A 21,151-nucleotide genomic window follows, 5' to 3' on the forward strand; every position below is an offset into this window, starting at 1 on the left:
TGTTCACAGTGTATCCACAATCTGTTCAGTGTATTCACAATGTGTTCACACTGTGTTCAGTGTATACACAATGTGTTTATAGTGTATCCGCAATTTGTTTACACTATATGATACATACTATGAAAACACTGTAAACACACACAGATACACACTGTGAACACGCTATCTTGCACACTAAACACATGATGAAACACACTATGAAATACATTATGAAAACATTGTGATAACCCTATGAAACACACTGAACACTCTGTGAACACACCATGAAACACACTATGAACACACTTTGAGCACACTACATGTATATGAATACACTATGAAAAAACTATGAACACACTACATGTATATGAATACACTATGAAAATACTATGAACACACTATGAAAACACTGTGAACACACTGAAACACATATATGAAAACACTATGAACACACTATGAAGAACACTATGAAAGCACTGTGAACACACTATGAAAACACTATGAACACACTATGAAAACACTATGAACACACTATGAAAATCCTATGAACACACTATGAAGCACACTATGAAGTATGAACACACTGAAAACACACTGTGAACACACTATGAACACTCTTAACACACTATGAAAACTCTGTGAACACACTATGAAAATACACTGAACACTGATAACGTTCTTTCCAGCTCGGCCGGCGTTTTTAACAGTGTACAGACAGAGATGAAACGATAAGCTCCGGGATTTCTCTAAAGATCAATATTAGCTCGCGCTGTAGTCTCACCACCCCCCCCCCCCCCCCACCCCGCACCCCCGAGAGAGAGACATAAACAGAGACAGACATAAACATGGTTTAAAAAAGGAGAAGAGTGATTCCACACATTGATTATTGATTAATACCGATAAAAGGATTTCCGCTCAAGGCTGGCAAACACATGTGATAACAAAAGATACGCATACTGAGCAGCGCTACATCCCGCCGTACCGATATAGAACGTAATGAAACGTATATTTATTCGATCTGTTTGAACAAAATATAAAACAATAATAAGTCTTTGTTTACATAAATGATTTCATGGTTCAGTTTACAGCATGTTTATAAATAAAATTAGTATCACACAGCATCTTGTTTCACGTGTAATTATTTCAATGTTCTCATATATGAACACTCATTGTCTATTGTCTTTTAAAACAATGTAATCATAATTAGTATGAAACCGAATTGTTATCGAAATCAATTATGATTATAATTCACATCTTTTTGCTCAAATAATAAACAGAGATCTTTCAATCCTTTTACTTGAAATTAGTCATAACTTTCTTTAACTCTCAATATGCTGTCTAGCTATACATATTGATTTAGATAACTGCTTATCTTACATAATTATACATAATTCTACTTTATTATAACAAGGCAAAGCTTATATGAATTGGTTTCTACTTCTTTTCACAAACAGTAACAATTGGCTACTACATTAAATTCCTTTGCCAGCAATTAAAATACGACACGTCTTTTCGTTTGTAAATATAAACGCAATAACCAAATACTTTTCTTCATACATCAATAAAGCTAAACATTCATTTGATTCCGAAATGATTTGATTCTAGATCAAAACTTGTTTTGATTTAGTGTCCATACGTTTATCTATCTAGATGAATAATATTTCGCTCTGTTATATCACATTCATAATATCATATTCCTTTTCATTTCACAAATATTAAGTTCTTAATACAAATCATACAATGTTTCACTTTGGTGGATCAACGCTTTCAATAGCATAATTTATAATGAATCTAGACAAAAACTGGAAACCGGAAATCCGAAACCGGGAACCGGGCCGATAACCGGGTCGAAAACCTAAACGTCCTGCTTTTATTCCTAAACCGGGCTAATCGAGACACTATAAATTGAATTTATCTAACTTGTCAGACAAAATATGAAACATATCAAAGATTTAATGAATTCCAGAAGACTTACTCTTTTCTGGCGGGACATAAAACCACGTTTAAATCACGTTAAACAACAGAAAGTTTCCCCCAAACTGCGGAGGCCGATACAGGCGTCTGACTCCTGAACCTTTCAAAAATGGAGTGCGACACGTCAACGTACCTATGCACCGAACTCCACTAAATGGACTTAATTTGCATAACAAAAATCGTATGTCATTATATACGGTATCCTAAATAAATGAAGGGAAATAAATTCAAATAATTTAATGTTTCCAATATTGGTATTATATAAATTCAAACAATCTTTTCGCTGGCGAAACAACTGTGAACACACTGAAACACATATATGAAAACACTATGAACACACTATGAAGAACACTATGAAAGCACTGTGAACACACTATGAAGCACACTATGAAAACACTATGAACACACTATGAAAACACTATGAACACACTATGAAAACACTGTGAACACACTGAAACACATATATGAAAACACTATGAACACACTATGAAGAACACTATGAAAGCACTGTGAACACACTATGAAGCACACTATGAAAACACTATGAACACACTATGAAAACACTATGAACACACTATGAACACACTATGAAAATCCTATGAACGCACTATGAAGCACACTATGAAAACACTGTGAACACACTATGAAGTATGAACACACTGAAAACACACTGTGAACACACTATGAACACTCTTAACACACTATGAAAACTCTGTGAACACACTATGAAAATACACTGAACACTGATAACGTTCTTTCCAGCTCGGCCGGCGTTTTTAACAGTGTACAGACAAAGATGAAACGATAAGCTCCGGGATTTCTCTAAATATCAATATTAGCTCGCGCTGTAGTCTCACCACCCCCCCCCCCCACCCCGCACCCCCGAGAGAGAGACATAAACAGAGACAGACATAGACATGGTTTTAAAAAGGAGAAGAGTGATTCCACACATTGATTATTGATTAATACCGATAAAAGGATTTCCGCTCAAGGATGCCAAACACATGTGATCACAAAAGATACGCATTCTGAGCAGCGCTGAGGTTTTCACTACATATTATAGATTTTAACTTAATTACGTAATACCTCTTCGTACGTGTATGAGGACTCTTGAAAAGAGAGAAGATAACGCCTATAGATGCCTCTATAAAATATGATGATCGTACATTTTCGAATATGATGTGTGTTGGCAGTCTTTACATTTGCACTGTTGAGGAGGAGATGAAGTCGGTGAACATGACCCGGGGAGTATTCAGAAGAAGGCCCAGAACCGCCAGGAGAGGAGATCCTTCGTTGCTGCCCAACATGCCAGGAGGCACAACGCCTTAACGGGCAGTAAGTAAAAGTAAGTTAAGTAAGTTAGTAAGTGAGTATGAGTAAGTAAGTGAGTAAGTAAGTGAGTAAGTTAGTTAGTAAGTAATTCAGATTCTATTCATGTTCGAGGGAAACGGGGTCCTGGAATCTACACATTTCCTCTGTTTGTTTGTTTTTTTGTTTTTTTTACTTTTAGGTGTTGGTTGTTGTGCCCCCTTGCATCTAAATCATGGCTCCCTCAGTGATCCTTTAGTATTTTTATTATTATTATTTTTATTTTGGTTCTATAATTATACAGTGCGTCCCACAAAAAAGGAAACCCGTTCTTAGAGATAGATTTCACAATTATTAAATATGTTTTTTCTATGAATTTGATACTCATGGCATGAGTGGAATCTCATCTTTCCTTTGAAAACAGCTTAGAAAATCGTTCACGCATGGCAGATTACAAACAATCATATATTGAGGCATATCAGAAACGATTTGTGCAGAAACTTAGGTGTGAATCTGAATCCACTCTCATTTCAGGGATAAGCGAGAGAAAGCTAACAAAGAATACAAAAGAAATGCTAATGAGCCAATCGTCGAATATGCACGGTTGTCGTATCACGGACCAATCTTGTCCAATTTAAATTTTCCAATTAAATTTCAAACTCGTCTTGCTCATTAATGTATAAGTGTTCGTCTTATATTAGGTATCAAAATAAAAAGGAATAATTGAATTATATATGTAAACGAAATGTCATAACTCGTTTGCCGTTGCATTAAAAACACCTTTGAATCCCGGTTTCCTTTATTCATGTACGCACTGTATAGTCGAGATACAAACCAAAATAGATTTTCATGTGAAATCGCAAAATTAGAAGAGATTTATTCATTTCCCGTCCACATGAAGTCAAAGAACAATACATAGTCAAAATATCTCAAAGGGCATGTATTGTGGAAGCGTCGTGGTGTAGCGGTTCTGACTCTCGCCTTGTAATCAGAGGGTCGTGTGTTCGAATCCCACCATGGCCTAGGGTCCTTTCGCAAGGCATTAATCCACACTTTGCCACTCTCCACCCAGGTGTTAAATGGGTACCCGGTAGGATGTGAAAGCCTATATGTAGTATGCCTAGAAATTGAGTCTTGGAGCTCTTGTTGGAATGCTCCACAGGGAGTGGAGAAGGTGCATACATTGTATGCGGGCATGCAAGGATCCGATGACCGGGGTAATAATATGTATGTAAAGCGCTTAGAGACGTCATTCCGATGTATTAAGCGCTATATAAATGCGGAATATTATTATTATTATTATTGATGAAAATTGTGCGCCTGCACTGTTAGAAAATTTATACTTAAAAAAAAAAGAAAATCCCTGCAGCAGAGTCTCGAGAACACCTGTAACCTTACTGCACTGTGTAATTATACATGCATTTCTGTAAAATTACAGAAAATAGATATTTGGTGTGTGTAACCTTACAAATTTATTGTAATAAAACTGTTTTCCCCTTTTTTAAAAACAGACCTGTTCTGTAAAATTCTTTAAAGATTGTATAAAATCTTTCCTGTTTTAACAATTTACAGAATGATTTGGTTACTTCTTTCTGTAAAATCTGTTTTTTCTGACAGTGTGTATAGTCAAACCTGTCTTAAGGCCACCGCATACCTTACGATAAATCTGCGACCCGATTTTGAAATAAAAAGTAATAGAATTTGATGCTTGGTGAAGGGAAGACGAAAGACATGAAAGAGAGAGAGAACACAAAGCATTCATAACCATGCAATTATTAATGAAGAATGAAATGTGAAATTGAAAAGAAAACCGCATGTGTGTCCATGTAGAAAACATGTAAAGGTACACAAATGTACATATACCAAATCATGCAAACATAGGATTATAAATTATTAGATCATGAAAAGTCTTTAATCAAGGAAGAAATTCAAAAGCAGGGGGTAGATCGGATACAGCAATATAAATTATAAAACAAAACCATACATCGAAATTACATTTTTTTTTCATTTAGGCCTATGAGTATTGGCGAACTAAAACCAAGCACAATTTCTTTATCATATTTTAGGAGGAGATGAAACGATTTGGTTAAGTTTCATTTGGTAGACCGATTAGCAGCAGGGAACTATTAAGAAAGCGGTTTGTTTTGCATTTGAATTTTTGAAATATGGGAGGGCTTCTTAGGGGGTGTCGCAAGAAAATATTTGCAATCAATTGCAAATATTCTGGTGCAATTTTACAACTGACAGATCAATTTTTAACTGCGGAAAATCAGAAAACTCTGCTCGTTTTAAAACGCAAATTAGCCATTAAAGCAATTATTTATATAAGGGTTGTTATCTCGACAAACCTTGATAGGTTTTTATGACCACCCAATTCCAATATCGTATCTTTTTATTGTCATTTGTATCTGTTTAATACTTGTTTTACATGTGCCTTACATTTTCTTGCCTTATTATGTGCATTGTATTTGTTATCACTGTATTCTATACTCTGTATTGATTTTTATTGGAATTGAATAAAACATTGAATTGAATTGAATTGAATGACTAATTTGCAATAAATTGCAAGATATATGATTGATTTAGAGACCAAAAATAGACTTGCAATTAATCGCAAGTTTCTTGCAACACCCCATTAGTGCCATGTTGGTTTTCTTTTTAGGGGGTACCCATGTACAGCAATGGGTGTTTTCTACTGTAAAGTTCATAGTAACAGCGTTTTATAAAAATTATAAACAGCGTTTTTACCGCAGATGCACAGGTGGGTGTTTCATAAGGTTACACTTCGTTATTCCGAAGGTTCGTAATTCCAAAGGTTCTTTATTCCGAAGGTTCGTAATTCCGAAGGTTCTTTATTCCGAAGGTTCGTAATTCCGAAACACGTAAATTGCTTATACCTCGATGTTCGTTAATCCGAAAACGTAAAAGGGTTCGTTAATCCGAACATTTGTGGCGTTATTCCGAAGGTTCGATAATCTGAAAACGAAATAAGGTTCGATGTTCCGAAGGTTCGTTAATCCGAAAACGAAATAAGGTTCGTTGTTCCGAAGGTTCGTTAGTCCGAAAACGAAATAAGGTTCGTTAATCATTTAGTTTTCGGACTAACGAACCTTCGGAATTACGAACCTCATTTCGTTTTCGGACTAACGAACCTTCGGAATTACGATCCTTATTTCGTTTTCGGATTAACGAACCTTCGGAATTACGAACCTTCGGAATTACGAACCTTCGGAATAACCGAACCTTCGGAATAACCGAACCTTCGGAATAACGAAGCTTCGGAATTACGGTTGTATGCGGTTTCATAAAGATATTCATAAGTTAATAGCGACTTTAAGAACGACTGGTGATCCTCTCTCGTGGTAAATGGTATTCATTAAAGGACAAGTCCACTCCAACAAAAAATTTATTTGAATACAAAGAGAAAACCCAACAAACATAACACTGAAAATTTCATCAAAATCGGATGTAAAATAAGAAAGTTATGACATTTTAAAGTTTCGCTTAATTTTACAAACAGTTATATGCACATCCTGGTCTGTATGCAAATGAGGAGACTGATGACGTCATCCACTCACTATTTCTTTTGTATTTTATTATATGAAATATTCTAATTTTCTCCTCATTGCCAAGTGAAACAACGATTAATTAATCCCTGAACATGTGGAATTAGCATTGTTTGATACTATATGGTTCAGTCAAGTCGGTCCTTATTGTCAAATTTGTAAAAAATGAAATATTGTATAATTCAAACAATAAATAACAAAAGAAATAGTGAGTGAGGGACATCATCGACTATCTCATTTGCATGTCACTCAGTTGTGCATATCACTGTTTTGTGAAAAATAATCGAAACCTTATGTCATAACTTTTTTATTTTACATCCGATTTTGATGAAATTTTCAGTGTTGTGCTAGTTTGATTTTTCTCTTTTTATTCAAATCAAAATTTTTTGGGGTGAACTTGACCTTTAATTATTTAGCGCGCAAGAAAGGTTCACCAGTCGTTCTTACAGTCGCTCTTAAAGTGATTGGTTAACATTGGTTTGACTTTAAAAAAATCTGAGCTAGAAGGTCACACTTGTCGCCTGTGTCTGTGATATGCTACAAAAATGAAGCCCAGAAAAAATTGCGTTCGAAAATAATTATTTAGTGCTTCAAAAATTGAAATATAAAGTGACCGAAAACACCATCTTAATTTCATCCCATACACGTATGTGTACTATTTAGGCGTCTATAAGACGCCTATTTACAAAATCGGTGTTTGCCTTGTAGTTTTAGCTTTTCATTCTCAATAATGGTTGTTTTCAGGGTTTATTAGTTCTAATACATGCACTTGTACACATGTTTCATCTTGGTTTGAGAATTTTTTAAATCGGCTGCTCACAAAGTTAAACAATACCTTTAACTTACGAACAGGCTTTATGAAACATCCACCTGGCTCCCTGTTTTTACCGACTGTGTATATGCAGATCCAAATCACGTTTTTATTTCATAATCGTCAACTCTTCACATTCGTTTAATGAAGCAATTTGAGAGAACGGCATGCACTTTGGGGAATTGCCAAATTAAACTCGAGGGATCGAGGCTGAAAATTCATATATAGCATTGTACACAGTGAGCACAGTCACTATATATAGCAATGAAGGCCCATGAGCCCCGGAACCGGAAGGGGGGCTATAGGGGCATCATGCACCCCCACTTTTTCCAATATACGTTAACTATAAACGTAAAAAATACCATCTGATTGTGATTTTCATATGCAAGATCCGCTCCACCCTCCCACACACACTTTCAATAATGTTCCAAAGTCTCTGCCCATCATAGTTAACATGGTCAATGAAATCCGAGGAATTAACTGAAATTGTCGGAACTTAAAATTCATTCAGCGCTGACAACTTTCATAAAACGCCCCCCCCCCCCCATCCCCCCCCCCCAAAAAAAAAAAGGTCACCCACTTTTTCAACTTCTGTTTTTTCAAGATTTTGTGTGAAATTCTTCTCTTCCGAAACCAAACGAATCGGCACTTCTTTAAAGGATTCGATGTAACTGTAATATTCTTCCGGTCGCAAGCTTGAAACCAGATCGAGTCGTGGATTTTAACTGAAATCCACTGATCAGGGGATAAAGTGTGACCATGGATACACGTCTATTGACAAAGGGGGAAATCCATGATTTATGGAAATTGTTTTACCCCCTCTAAATATGCAGCGTTATAATAATTTTAGGGGATGAATTTGGTCACTTTAGGGCTATAACTTTTCAGACAGATTTGACCCCCCAAAACACCCAAGCATCCCCTTTTCCCAATTTTTCACCCACTCTCCGTCTAATTTTCTAAACTCCTGCCCCCTTCCAAACCTCACTGGCGCAGTGAGCTAAAGCTTTTGAGGAGGCTCGATTTTTTTTACAAATGCGAGCGAGCGTGCAAAGTCATGATATTTTTTTTACAAAAATCAAATTTTGTGATAAATTTTGACATGATATTCAGAAAATAATGTCACATTTCACCCTTGTATTCTTTTCTTTCTCTTTCTCTTTGCTTTTCTTGATCGTCAAAATGTTCTTTTTTTCACAATTTAACCATGTTTTGACACCAGTAAGTCAAATACTGACAACTAACAAAAAAATCGATTGTTATCGTCATAAGTTATACGGAAAGAGCTTTCTGACAACTGAAACAAACGTCAGAGGTCATCTGTTGCAGAAGCACAATCTCGAGAAAAAAATCTGACAACGTGCCAAAAGGGGGTCCTTATTATAGCAGGGGTGCCCCTGCCCTCTCGTCTTCACTCGTATGTTAATAATGCACTCCTGTTCAATTTGGAAATCTTTTTTGAATACTTTCACACTAGATGATGTACAATGGGGAATTTATACTCCGTGATGCACGACATATTCTAGAACACAGTACATGTATTGAAAAATGCCCTTCAAATGACAATGAACAACTGGGAAGTCTTTAGCGAATATGGGTGAACCGGAGCAGCAGTTTCATCCGAAGTTTCGCAGCTGACGAAAAATTCCAAATATGTCGTTAGTGCAGAGTCCAGGGCCCCGTCTTACAAAGAGTTACGATTGATCCAATCAATCGCAACTCTATGGTAATCCATCAGTGTCATAAATTTTTCCACAGGAAATTTGCACAATGTCCTTGGTAAAAAAGGAGAAGCACAGTGATTTTTTAAAGAAAACAATTAATGCATGAATATACATCATAGCTAGAAAATATTTTGAACAAACATGCATAATACATGTTGATATTGCTGGCCGTCCATAGTTGCGATTGATCTGATCAATCGCAACTCTTTGTAACAGGGGCCGCGGAACGGTTTTCAAAGTGGGGGGCTGACCATGCTAAAAATCACAAACATATGGCCATTTTTACGTTTTTGTACACGGTTTTGGAAAAAAGTGGGGGGCTGAAGCCCCCCCAGCCCCCGGTTCCGCGGCCCCTGTGTAAGACGGGCCCCAGGACAGAACAGCCGTTTTGATTCACCAATAATTTTTGACAAAGACCTCTTGGTTGCGCTTTGTCATGAAATGCATTTGCATATACATTTTATATATTTTCGAATCCGCCGAGCGTTATGGAGCGAAAACCCTTATTATTACCTGTATACACACATCATACCTTTTCCTGAGTTTTTTTTGGGGGTGGGGTGTTTTATCGTTGACCTACATATGCGTTCATACAAGGAAGTAAGGAAATTAAGGGATGAGGTCTTAAATGAATAGTCTCATTCTCAGAACGGCTACTTATTAAAAAGTGGAAATTACATGTAAATCGATTTAAATTTGATTTGATTTGATTAATTTATTTCCACATTCCAATAACAAAAGTATATACAAGTGTAATCATTTTTTCTTAGCATAACATAACAATAAGCAAAGGACATAATTAATAACATATGCATATATACAATCTAACAATCTAATTGAAATATATTTCTACCTGATAAATTTCTTTTTTATTATTATTAAAACAAATAGCAGAAAAAATTTATATATATACAGATATCGACATAATACATTTTGAAATGTGGGAGACCTTCATCTTAAGCTTAGAGCTTGAAATTGATAAAGGCCTCAAAAGGAAAGGGGAAGGAAAATCAGACAAACAGTGCAAATCAAATCAAACCTCCATATAGGTTATTTGGTCAAATGGTCGGATGTTTAATACAATGTTGAATTGTTTCATTTTTAATATAAATATATACTTTCCATATACTTATAGGCTTACAGAACATAGGCGCTATGTTTCAGGTTCCAACACCAAGCATTCCTTCAATTCTCCCAATATTCACGTCTCCCTACATTCCATTTTTTTTCTTCAGATATTTTGTTGTTGACCTTGACTGACTTCGATCCGTTTGTAAATTACTTGTCGTGTTTAATCTTAAACGTATCTGAATCGATAGACTAGGGTCGGCTTGAGGCACAGTGTAATAATTTGCTTTGACATCGGAGGATGCGGGAGATCGCCGTAATGACACAATAATGACACAAAATGCCATGATCATGTGGAGCTAGTACCTCGTATTTCAAGTTCAACTTGCGATGTTGATGATGCTGGAGTCACTAAACTTCAGTGGATGGAGTATAATCTTGAACACGTGATCAGAACGCAACAATGACATTGGACCTTCATTATTAAGGCTTTACACCTGTTGTTGGGATCGGTATGACACGCCCACAATATTACCGCGCAGTGACCATCACCCTCGAACAATAGCAGCGGGAGGGAAGGAGAGAGAGAGAGAGGGAGGGAGAGAGAGGAAGAAAGGGAGAATGTGAAAGAAAGGGAGGTATAAAGAGAGAAAGTGGCATGTATCGGTCATACCATGGACCTATAGTAGGTCCATGGTCATATTATGCTATAGCGGGAGTCATGCAAACCGATGATAAAAGTATTTCCGCAGTAAGTGGACACGTTGCGATGTTGGCTGCTGTGTGCAATTAAATCATAAACCGTTCACAATGATGAGCATACCAGGGAATACACATGGATGCACGCAACTGCTATGTGCGCACTGCATCAGAAACTGAACCATCAGGTTGGACCAGTCTCCTCAACGAATCCCTGATTGAACCAGGGACGGATGTGGGCCTACACATAATGACGATTTCCTTCATTAACAATTGGATGTAGAAATACAGAAATGATGAGTTATGCAGCTAGCGTACTACATAAAACGGAAACCAAGCCGGAAGTTTTCAACACTGTTTAACTTGATTACTGGGTCTACGGTGAGCTGTATTTGCACAAAGGTATGCCCTATTTATAAATGTCATCATATTAGCAGGACCATGGACTAGTAGGTGTAGTAGGTCCATGGTAGGACCAATTTTAATCTGCATCTGATGAGTTCTCATGTCGCTGATCGGGAATTATTACATGTATCTGTCTCTGCTATGGTAACTCAAGTACTGAAGTAGGCAGGGTAGCTTTTTGTTGGAATAACGTCAAGCTGGTGTATATAAATGGATGAATATCACCAATTGCATGGGAAACATTTTACTATTTTACATCTAAGTTAAATCAGCAATCCGGCATAGTAACTGACCGTATAGAAGACAGAAATTAAACTCTTGGCCTATCGATGAAATTATCCTATTGCACGAAATGCTTTTAGAAGTTGTTTGAACCAAGGAGATAGAGTGATATCTCCTTGTTTGAACCAGGCATCGTCTGTATCGTGAGATAGGATCCATAATGGATGTACAAGCCTGAACACTGCACTGATGAGTGATGAGTGGTGATAAAATTTATCAATCAGTTGGTAAGTATTGGGAGGAGGATACCTACTTCATCACCTCTAAGAGGTGAGATCTCCTTGATTTAAACAGGTGATCCATCGTTCCATTCATTCACGTTTCGCCGATATAGTGACAAAATTTGATAAATGGTTTTTATGTTTCAAAATTGTGTGTTTCTTCGTTCACTTCAGTTCCTGTTTAACCATATTATGTGCCAATATGTTGAGTCTTTCAATGAACGGATATGGTGGTTCAGTGGTAGAGCGCCAGCCTCATGAACGGGAGGTCGTGCGTTCGATCCCCGGCCGAGTCATACCAAAGGCTTCCCAAATTATACCTTCTGCCTTTTTGATAGGCGAATTAGAGGGGGGTCACTGCCATTGGAGAGTGGACCACATCGGTCATTATCGCTCATTTGGATTACGTAGCAGACGATGCTAGCCTGCTAGTATATAGTATACTTACGCAGACCCTATTGCAAATCAAAATCAATTCCGGACTCGATATTTGCTTCCTCAAACTGTAGCTATATTATAAATATCAGTAGGCAAAGTTTTATAGTAGAAGAACATTTTTACTTTCAACATTAGATGCTTTAATTAAGTTTATTTGGACTGCATTAATTGTTTTAAATGAAAAGGGTCTAGAAACGGAAACTATCATGCGTTAGTCACGTGACGTTGTACACAGAAATATGCCATGTTCTGCCTGCTCGATCTCAAAGTTTGGGGGGAAAATGAGATGTAACCATTATACAATTCATAAAGTATTATACATCAAACTGTAGGTAATCTATTTAGCATTGATATGACAATCAATCTCGACCTCTTTGACCCTTAGGGATATTCCACTGGGAAAACAAAGGTGCCAGGGTCTCGAAAATATGGGTGATTTCAGACCGTTTGCCATAGCAAGAGTTGTGAACATGGACACTTTCAAATGAACAGCGAGACGTAAATAGTAAATTAATTGTAATAATATTAACATCAAATTAATGGAATTTGATAAAATTTTCACACTATATCAATCTGGTGTGAGATTATTAATAATCATAAAGATATACCCGGATTTCTACAATATTATGTTCATGAAAACCACTGTTCTCTGTGTTGAAGTTGTGTGTGTGGACTTTCGGACACTCAGATGCACGCGACTAACCATTATGACATGCGCGACCAAAAAAAGGCGGAAAGGGGGTGTTTTTCGCGGGTAGGCACGGAACGCGAATAGTGTGTCAAAAAGTCCAAAAGTGAAAAAAGAACCCCCTAAACCACGATGGCCTAAACCTCGAATAAAGTATGTAATTTGCACCGACCGAGAGGAAGCCAATTTTACAACCCACACGCTTCTTAAACAGAATACAATACATATCAATACACATCAAAATAATGTATACACCAAAGGTGTCATTTAATGGTATGAGAAAGAAGCTTGAATACAAAATACTTTTATTTTTCCATTAATACAAATTTTGCTTTCATAACAGTATCTACAAAATTATATTCAACTCACCAATCGTATTCTGTCTAGATAAGAGGGTTAAGAGAACCTGGAGAAGAAGGGGAGAAGTAGTGAAGACTTTTTCATATTTTCCTAAAGATTAGAAGAAATCGACTTTTGGTTTAAAAAAATGTACACCGAAACTTTGGAATTTCAAAAGTTTGGTCAAACTTGAGCAATATTTATGTTCGGACACCTGTTCATCCTCTCATTCAGCCCTAGAGGTCGCACGGGCCTTCTAACAACGGGAGGGCAAAAATCCCGCAAAATATATTCATTCGAGCCAACCCATTCAGTTGTTGTTTTTTATATATAGCTAATGGAAAAAGTGTATGAATATGATCGTCCATCTAACACTGAATCTGTGGAGGGTAACTACTGAACTTCCTTTTCCCAAATTGGGAAGAAATATCACCAACTTTGAAACTATATTATTTTGACTGGCGGGAGGACAAGGGCTATTTTACCGTTTCAGGTGATGAATTGGATCCCTCGATCAGGACATGTCTTCATATTTTTAAATGCAGATTTATTTTTAAAATGAGCCGGTCGAGTGACCCTATTCTGGTCAGATATGGATTGCAAGATATACATCCTATCCACTGGTAGTAAAAATTTGACCCCCGAATTTCATCCTTATTTTTATGATTTTTTATCAAAGTGCCACTTTAACACACGAGTATATAGCATCGGTGCCAGAGCGGTTATTTGTTTCGGTTTTCGGAACGAATAACGTTCAGATCTAGACGACATCGGTACTGGTAGAGGGGCAGCTAGGCTGGATGTTAGGCCTACATTTTTTTTAATATCATCTCTGTTATCATTTTCGTTTTTCATGTCAGCAGAGATATGGAACGAGGATGCAAGCAGAATGAGAAAGTGAGGATTCTTTCGCCATAGATGCATCTATAACCACGGCCAGTCCGGCTACCAGTCACGATGGAACTCAGGAAGGTTCGTTCTGTTTACTTCTTGTGGGTTTTAAGGTCCTGCATTTGGAAAATTTAGATACTCGGAAGGGATATACGAACAGAGTTATGATTGAACAGGGCATGGTGGCTCAGTGGTAGAGCGTCCGCCTCATGAACGGGAGGTCGTGGGTTCGATCCCCGGCCGAGTCATACCAAAGACTTATAAAAAATGGGACCTTCTGCCTTCTTGCTCGGCGCTTAGCATTTAGACTGGAGAAGGGTAATTATAACATATTATGTTAAGCAGGGCCCGCTGGAAGAGCAGTCTTATGATTGAAGTGGCTACCCTGGGTATTATTATTATTATTGATCTAATCATCTTAAACCATACAGAAAAACAACATTGCCATAATTGTTTTCCAGGAAGTTTGCATGATGTCCTTTATAAATAAAGAGAAGCAGCTGAATTTTCAAGAAAAAAATATATGATTATGCACCACATCTAGAAAATATTTTCAACAAACGTGCATTTTAGATGTTGACGTTGCTGGCTTTCTATAGTTGTGATTGATCGGATCAAACGTAATTTTTTTGTAAGATGGGCCCCTGGATTTGGAATATAGTTGGAAGGGATATGGGAACCTGGGCCCCTTCTCACAAGGAGTTACGATTGATCCAATCAATCTTAGCTGTATGGAAATCCATCCTTAACATATTTTTTTTCTACAGGAAATTTGCACAATATCCTAAGTAAATAAAACACATCATACGGAATCTTCAAGGGAACGATGAATGGATGAATATATATCTAGAAAATATTCTGAACAAACATGCATAATAGATGTATATGATGCTGGCCATCCATAGTTGTGGTTGATCGGATCAATCGCAACTCTTTGTAAGACGGGGTCCTTGTCATACTCGTTAGAGGCCTTTTTAGAACTCGTAAACTTTATCATTTTTAAAGAGATTAATATTTTCTCATTAAAATTCTATCAAATTCTGTAAGGGGCCACATACTCTCTACGATATTTTTTTTTCTCAGTTGAATAATAAGGTTCATACTGATCCACCACGACAGTTTCTTTCTTATACCCTTTTCTTCTCTTTATCTCTTTAAAAAAATATCCTCTCTAATTTTTCTCACTACCCAAAATTGTCCCGGAAAGACGCAACTTCGTGCATTTCAGTTGAATGATAGTAATGATAGAAATAGTAATGTAGAAACAAATCAGTTCCCTTACCCAATTAATGTTATGACGATATTATGGAAGTTTAATTCGTCGAGTAATGCTTTAACAATTAACATAAATTATTTAGTTTCCCCAGTTTTGATGTTTTTTTTTATCATTAACATTCAGCAGTATTTTACATTCTGTAAAATGTTTTTATCCCTCAGTCATCAATTATACTTGGTAACATTTGCTATTCTTTATTTTCTTTTCTTTTTTTTCAGAAAGAAATGATCCCCTTAACCTGTACTATCGTTGCAATTTTGATGTGTGTCATCTTTAGCCACCACAATGGTTTTACCGTCGTGCACACCATACAGGCGGGACTAGATGTGGAACCAGTGCAATCAGTATCTCGGAAACAACTCCCTAAACCGGCAACAAGCCTTGTCTTTGTTAAAACCCATAAAACTGGCGGGACGACTTTGGCATCGATTCTCAACCGATTCGGGTACAATCATCGTCTCTCGTTTCTCTTCAATCGGGGAGATAAGAAGCATGGCCACTTCCGGTTGTCTAAACTGGCTAAAAAGAAACCTCGCAGCTTCCTGCCTCCGCTTTGCGTTGCTACGGGTGACTATACGCATTACAGGAATTACAGTATGATGACAGCGCACCTGAGATTTCTACCGAATCTAGAAAACCTGAAACGATTTATGAAGCCCGATTGCAAGTATGTGTCCATCCTCCGTGAGCCGAGCGCGCAGTGGGAAAGCGCGTTTTCCTTTTTCGGCGCTGCAAGCTCCATGCATATCAGTAAAAGCGGGCGGGGGAACACGAGCGTTGCGAACATCGCAACCTTTTTGAGCAAGCCTGAATATTATTGGAATTCCGCCAGGGGTGGCAATGCCAAGTTCTACTCAAGGAACGGACAGCTTTTCGAATTCACCGAAGATGGCGCCATCCACAGATATGAAGACATCGTCAATGACACGATTCAGCAGCTCGATGTGCATCTCGACTTGGTTCTCATAACAGAACACTTCGACGAGTCGCTTATTCTGCTCAAAAATCTAATGCACTGGACTTTCAAAGATATATTATACGTGAAGAAAAATGCGCGAGCAAGAACGTCCAATATAACCGAAGAACAACGGCAACAAATTAGAGAGTGGAACAGTGCTGATGTTTCTCTTTACAGTCATTTCAATAGGACGTTATGGAGAAAGATAGAGGAGGGAGGGGCGACCTTTCAGAAAGATTTATGGACGTTCAGGAGAATGATGTGGGACTATGCTACGGGGTGCGGTATAGAGAACAAGGAAGCCGCGCGGAAGGGACAGAAAATGTTGCGCGTCGCTCACGTGACTAAGAACAACTCGCTTTTCTGCAAACGACTGGTGAGCGAAAATTACGAGATTTCGACATTGATCATGGAAAGACAACGATTGGGAGCCCAATGCGAAGTAAAGAGGAACAAGGTTTTATAAACATGCGTTGAGGATCAGTCAGACGGTAGGTCCCAAGAAAGTGGCTTCTTTCATCCAAGTGATATTCATGACTTGAGATGTTTTGCATATTTAATGAGCTTGATGCGAACCAAAACCCCTCTTTTCATTCGGTCATTGCTGCTCTAATTGAGCATGGAATTTCATGATTTTAGTATCATTGACTTTTGTAAAGAAGAAGAATAACTCTTTCAGGTCATGTGTTTGAATTTATTCAAAGATTTTGTAATGTAAGTTAAAATTTTGATCTAAAATATGCTACAAAATAATTATTTTCACCTGACAAAAGCTGCAATTTTCACACTTAATTTTTGTTTGAGTACAAATGATTTTTAAATCATGATAAAGCTGAATATGTATGCTATAAAATGGTATAGGTTTCATAATAAGAATTGGTTTAATCGGGTCAAGATCACACTTTTCATTGGCCAATTACATAAAGCAGCTTGAAAAGAAGAATACTGCACTTTGATTGGTCAAAGAGACCACACACTGGCAAATTCCAACGGTTCCAGTGCCTGGGTTCATGGGAAGGACACACTTCCCATGTGGTAATCTCCTCAAATTACCCGCGCCTGTTGTACTGTGAACCTTATCTAGCCAATCAGAACTCTGGATTTCATGCAAGTACAAAATTTCAGAAATCTCGTCTTGTACCTCGGTGGGAAAAGTGTGATCTTGACCCGATTAAAAGGTGCCGCATATCAAGAGTGGCATTGTGAGAAAGTACAGAAGTTCAGCTTTATGGTGATATATATATATCATTGAGGCTCAAAATAAAAAGTTTTGCACAATTTGCAAAAGAAAACAGAGGAAGAAAATTCAGTTTTGAGGCACATTTTCAGGCCAGAAATTTACTTATTTATCAAAATATTGTATACAAAATAAATGACCAATATGAAAAAATAACATTTACTCTATCTGATGGTGCAATAATATTTCATTTAACTTGAGGTTAAAACGGTTAAATTCTTAGAGAAAGAAAATCTCACGAATCACGAGATTTTGCAAGGAGGAGGATTCAGCCACGAGATGATTTGGATGAATCTGGCCTTTTTGCTCATTAGCATAGGGATCTGCGGTCTGACTGGGATGTACTGTTCAAGATATCCCCACCCTTCAAAAAAAAAGATAAATAAAAGAAATTATTGGAAAAAATGGAATGTCGACTCTTACAGGCATTTTGAAAGGAATAAAGGATATTTTTTATGTGGATAGATACTCTCTTTTTTTAAAGCGCTTGAACATTCCGATTCATGATTTTGTACATTCAGGGCAATGATTGCGCCCCCTTCGGCCATGTTAAAAGAATTCTCAAAACCGAAGAATCTAAATGACTTGTTAATGGTTCAGCTGAATGCAACTCTTATTTTAGCAATTTGAATATTTTCCAATTAAATAATTTTTTGTTAGTCAAATTTGACTAGGACAAAGTCTGACTATAAATAAAATATTCTTATCAAATGACTTTACGTGTCAGTTCCAGTCAATCGACAAATATTCTTTAGTGATTTTAACTAGCCTGTTTTAGAGAAAAGATGTGAATAGAGGGGATTGGGGTAAGTTAACACCCTAGATTTACTCCCAATGTGTTGCTCTCTGCATTCAATAATGAGTTTGCTACAATTTTTATTGTGGATTGTAATTGAAATCGAAAGATCGAACACTTTGGGAATAGGGCTATATAGTAATAATAATAATAATATAGGTATATTTACCAAGGGAAGCCACTTCAGTTCTGAAAACTGTTCTCCCAGCGGGCCGTGCTATTATTATTACCCCGGCTTTTACCTAGGCGCTTGAAGCATCCAAGGAATTTCTTCCTACCGGGTATCCATTCACCTCACCTGGGTTGAGTGCAGCACAGTGCGGATACATTTCTTGCTGAAGGAAATTACGCCATGGCTGAGTAGTCTCCATCCGTCTTTATTTTTTCTTGAATAAAACATTAAATGTTATAATTAATTAAATTAAGTAATAAGACAATGAATAGGGAGCTGCATGGCTTGGATGTTATGCACTATTTAGGCAAGTCAATAGAAATTGTGATGTAGAAAAATACAATAGGTCTACAATAGTTTAACGGAAATGCCAATGATGTGAAAGAAAAATGGGACTACGGTCGACCACCGCTACGTACACCTGCCCATCACATCTAATGAATGTCCCATGAAGCTGTTCGCTGATTTACGCACGCATGACCGGTGACCCTTTCTTGTGGGTAATGATATATCTCTTTGCGGCTGTCTTAGGACCGAAGAACATGTTCCAGCCGTGTGTAAGGTCATGCGTAACTTAAAGGGATGCTCCGGGCTGGAAATAATATGATTTTAACCGATAAAGAAAAATTAGACAAACAAAACAGTGAAACTTTGAAAATCAGACAACGAATAGCAAAGTTGTGGCATTTCAAAGATGTTCATTATTCCGGTGAAATAGTCCCAGGCATGTCTTCATGAATATTTAATGAGCAGAGCAAATTGATGATGTCATATCCTTACTTGTTCTTTTGAATTTTATTATATGAAATAAGTTTATTCAGATTTTTTCTACCAAGAACATAAAAATTTGGATTGACAACTGATTTAGTGCATTGGATATTCATTGCTGCAACCTATTTCGTTATAGAGGAGACACATTATTTACACATGCATGAAAAAATGAAACAATTATGATTTCATGTAATAACATTAAGGAAAGTGGGGATGTGACATCATCAGCCAATCTAATGAATATTCCTGATGACGTGCATATACCTATTTTCACAAAATATTGGTAAACATTAAAATTCAATTACTTCGCTATTTGTTATCAGATTTTGATGAAATTTTCAGCATTTTGCCCTGTGAACTTTACTATATATATTTATTTAGATATAATAAATATTTTCAGCCTAGACCATCCCTTTAAGAGTGACTTTCATTTGTTGAGTGAATTACACCTTTTTTGTATGTAGTAAAAATTTGTAACCCTACCATTTGAGAAAAGCGCCCTCTAAACTCTCGAAAGGTCGGTCCAGTTTAACCGACCCTCTGCAAGTTTGGCTCATAAAATAAAAAAACTTCGGGTAAGTTGGTCCCAAACATTTTCATATTTGACAGATAAATCTGACAAAGCGTCAGGTATGAACTGGACCTGACCTTGGTTGAATTTAGCCGGCCTTTTTCTCGAACTCTTGTTTATACACGATCATTGTCCGATTTAATGCGTTAACACGATGTGACGGCACAAGTCCTCTCACCGCACACCATCATAAGTGCACATATAAGCTATAAATGATTCAACGACCTTAGTCATGTTAGTCATTTAGTGTATTAATAAAATTATCATGTCGAAAATGTGTCTATAGGCCTGTGCATTTTGATGATTATTGTGGCACACACTTAAAATGCTGGGCAACATACTGTCCATTGTGTTGGGTAATGTATGTTGGTATAAAAGCTATACATATATATTCTCGGCAATTATGATCAAATTTATTACTCAATTATTAGTTTTTATTAACCAATTTGGGCAGATTTTAACCAATAGTTGTGTGGTCAGTATGTTGCCAAGGGTTGGTTAGAAGTTGGGCATTTTTTGCCCATCTATTTCAAGAGTGTATATAGGTTTATATTATCTATCTCGTATTGAGATTTTTTCATAAAAACTTAAACAAAAGACCAGTTTCGGAATATTTTTTTTCCTGATTGTTATTAGTTACTAAACAGTCCATTAGGCTGAAGGGATTGAGTAACTGATGAAGTTTGCAAATATCTGAGCTATTATAGGGCCCTATGTGCTATCAGGGTGGTGGTTGTGAGGATGATGTTGTTGCTGTTTTTGGTGGTGGTGGTGGTAGTAGAGTGGACTTTGGAAAATGAATCTGGTATTTATTCTGATGATAATAATTTTGTTGATGATGATGAATATGATTCTGGCGTTACAATGGTCATGAAAGTGATTTTTATGACGAAGAGGCGGAGGATGGTGATGATGATGATGATGATGACGATGATGGGGATGATGATGAGGATGGTGACGATGATGGTGGTGGTGGT

The 21,151-nt window shown here is 37.0% G+C and overlaps 1 protein-coding gene across 9 annotated transcripts; it reads left to right on the top strand.

Moving 5' to 3' along the window:
• Positions 1 to 3,134: 3,134 nt before the first annotated feature.
• On the top strand, positions 3,135 to 19,999 carry LOC129262993 (galactosylceramide sulfotransferase-like). Of its 9 annotated transcripts, none has more exons than XM_064100798.1 (3): positions 3,135 to 3,298; positions 14,363 to 14,474; positions 15,888 to 19,999. In XM_064100798.1, the coding sequence occupies exons 2-3, from the start codon at positions 14,460 to 14,462 to the stop codon at positions 17,091 to 17,093; spliced, it is 1,221 nt and encodes a 406-aa protein (XP_063956868.1). In that variant the 5' UTR covers positions 3,135 to 3,298; positions 14,363 to 14,459; the 3' UTR covers positions 17,094 to 19,999. The 9 variants fall into 9 exon arrangements, with proteins under 9 accessions (XP_063956868.1, XP_063956870.1, XP_063956871.1 ...); XM_064100800.1 differs by having other exon boundaries at positions 3,152 to 3,307; positions 14,366 to 14,474; XM_064100801.1 differs by having other exon boundaries at positions 3,163 to 3,288.
• Positions 20,000 to 21,151: the final 1,152 nt, after the last annotated feature.

The sequence above is a fragment of the Lytechinus pictus genome, chromosome 6 (assembly GCF_037042905.1).
Source record: "Lytechinus pictus isolate F3 Inbred chromosome 6, Lp3.0, whole genome shotgun sequence".
NCBI classification, from domain to species: domain Eukaryota; kingdom Metazoa; phylum Echinodermata; class Echinoidea; order Temnopleuroida; family Toxopneustidae; genus Lytechinus; species Lytechinus pictus.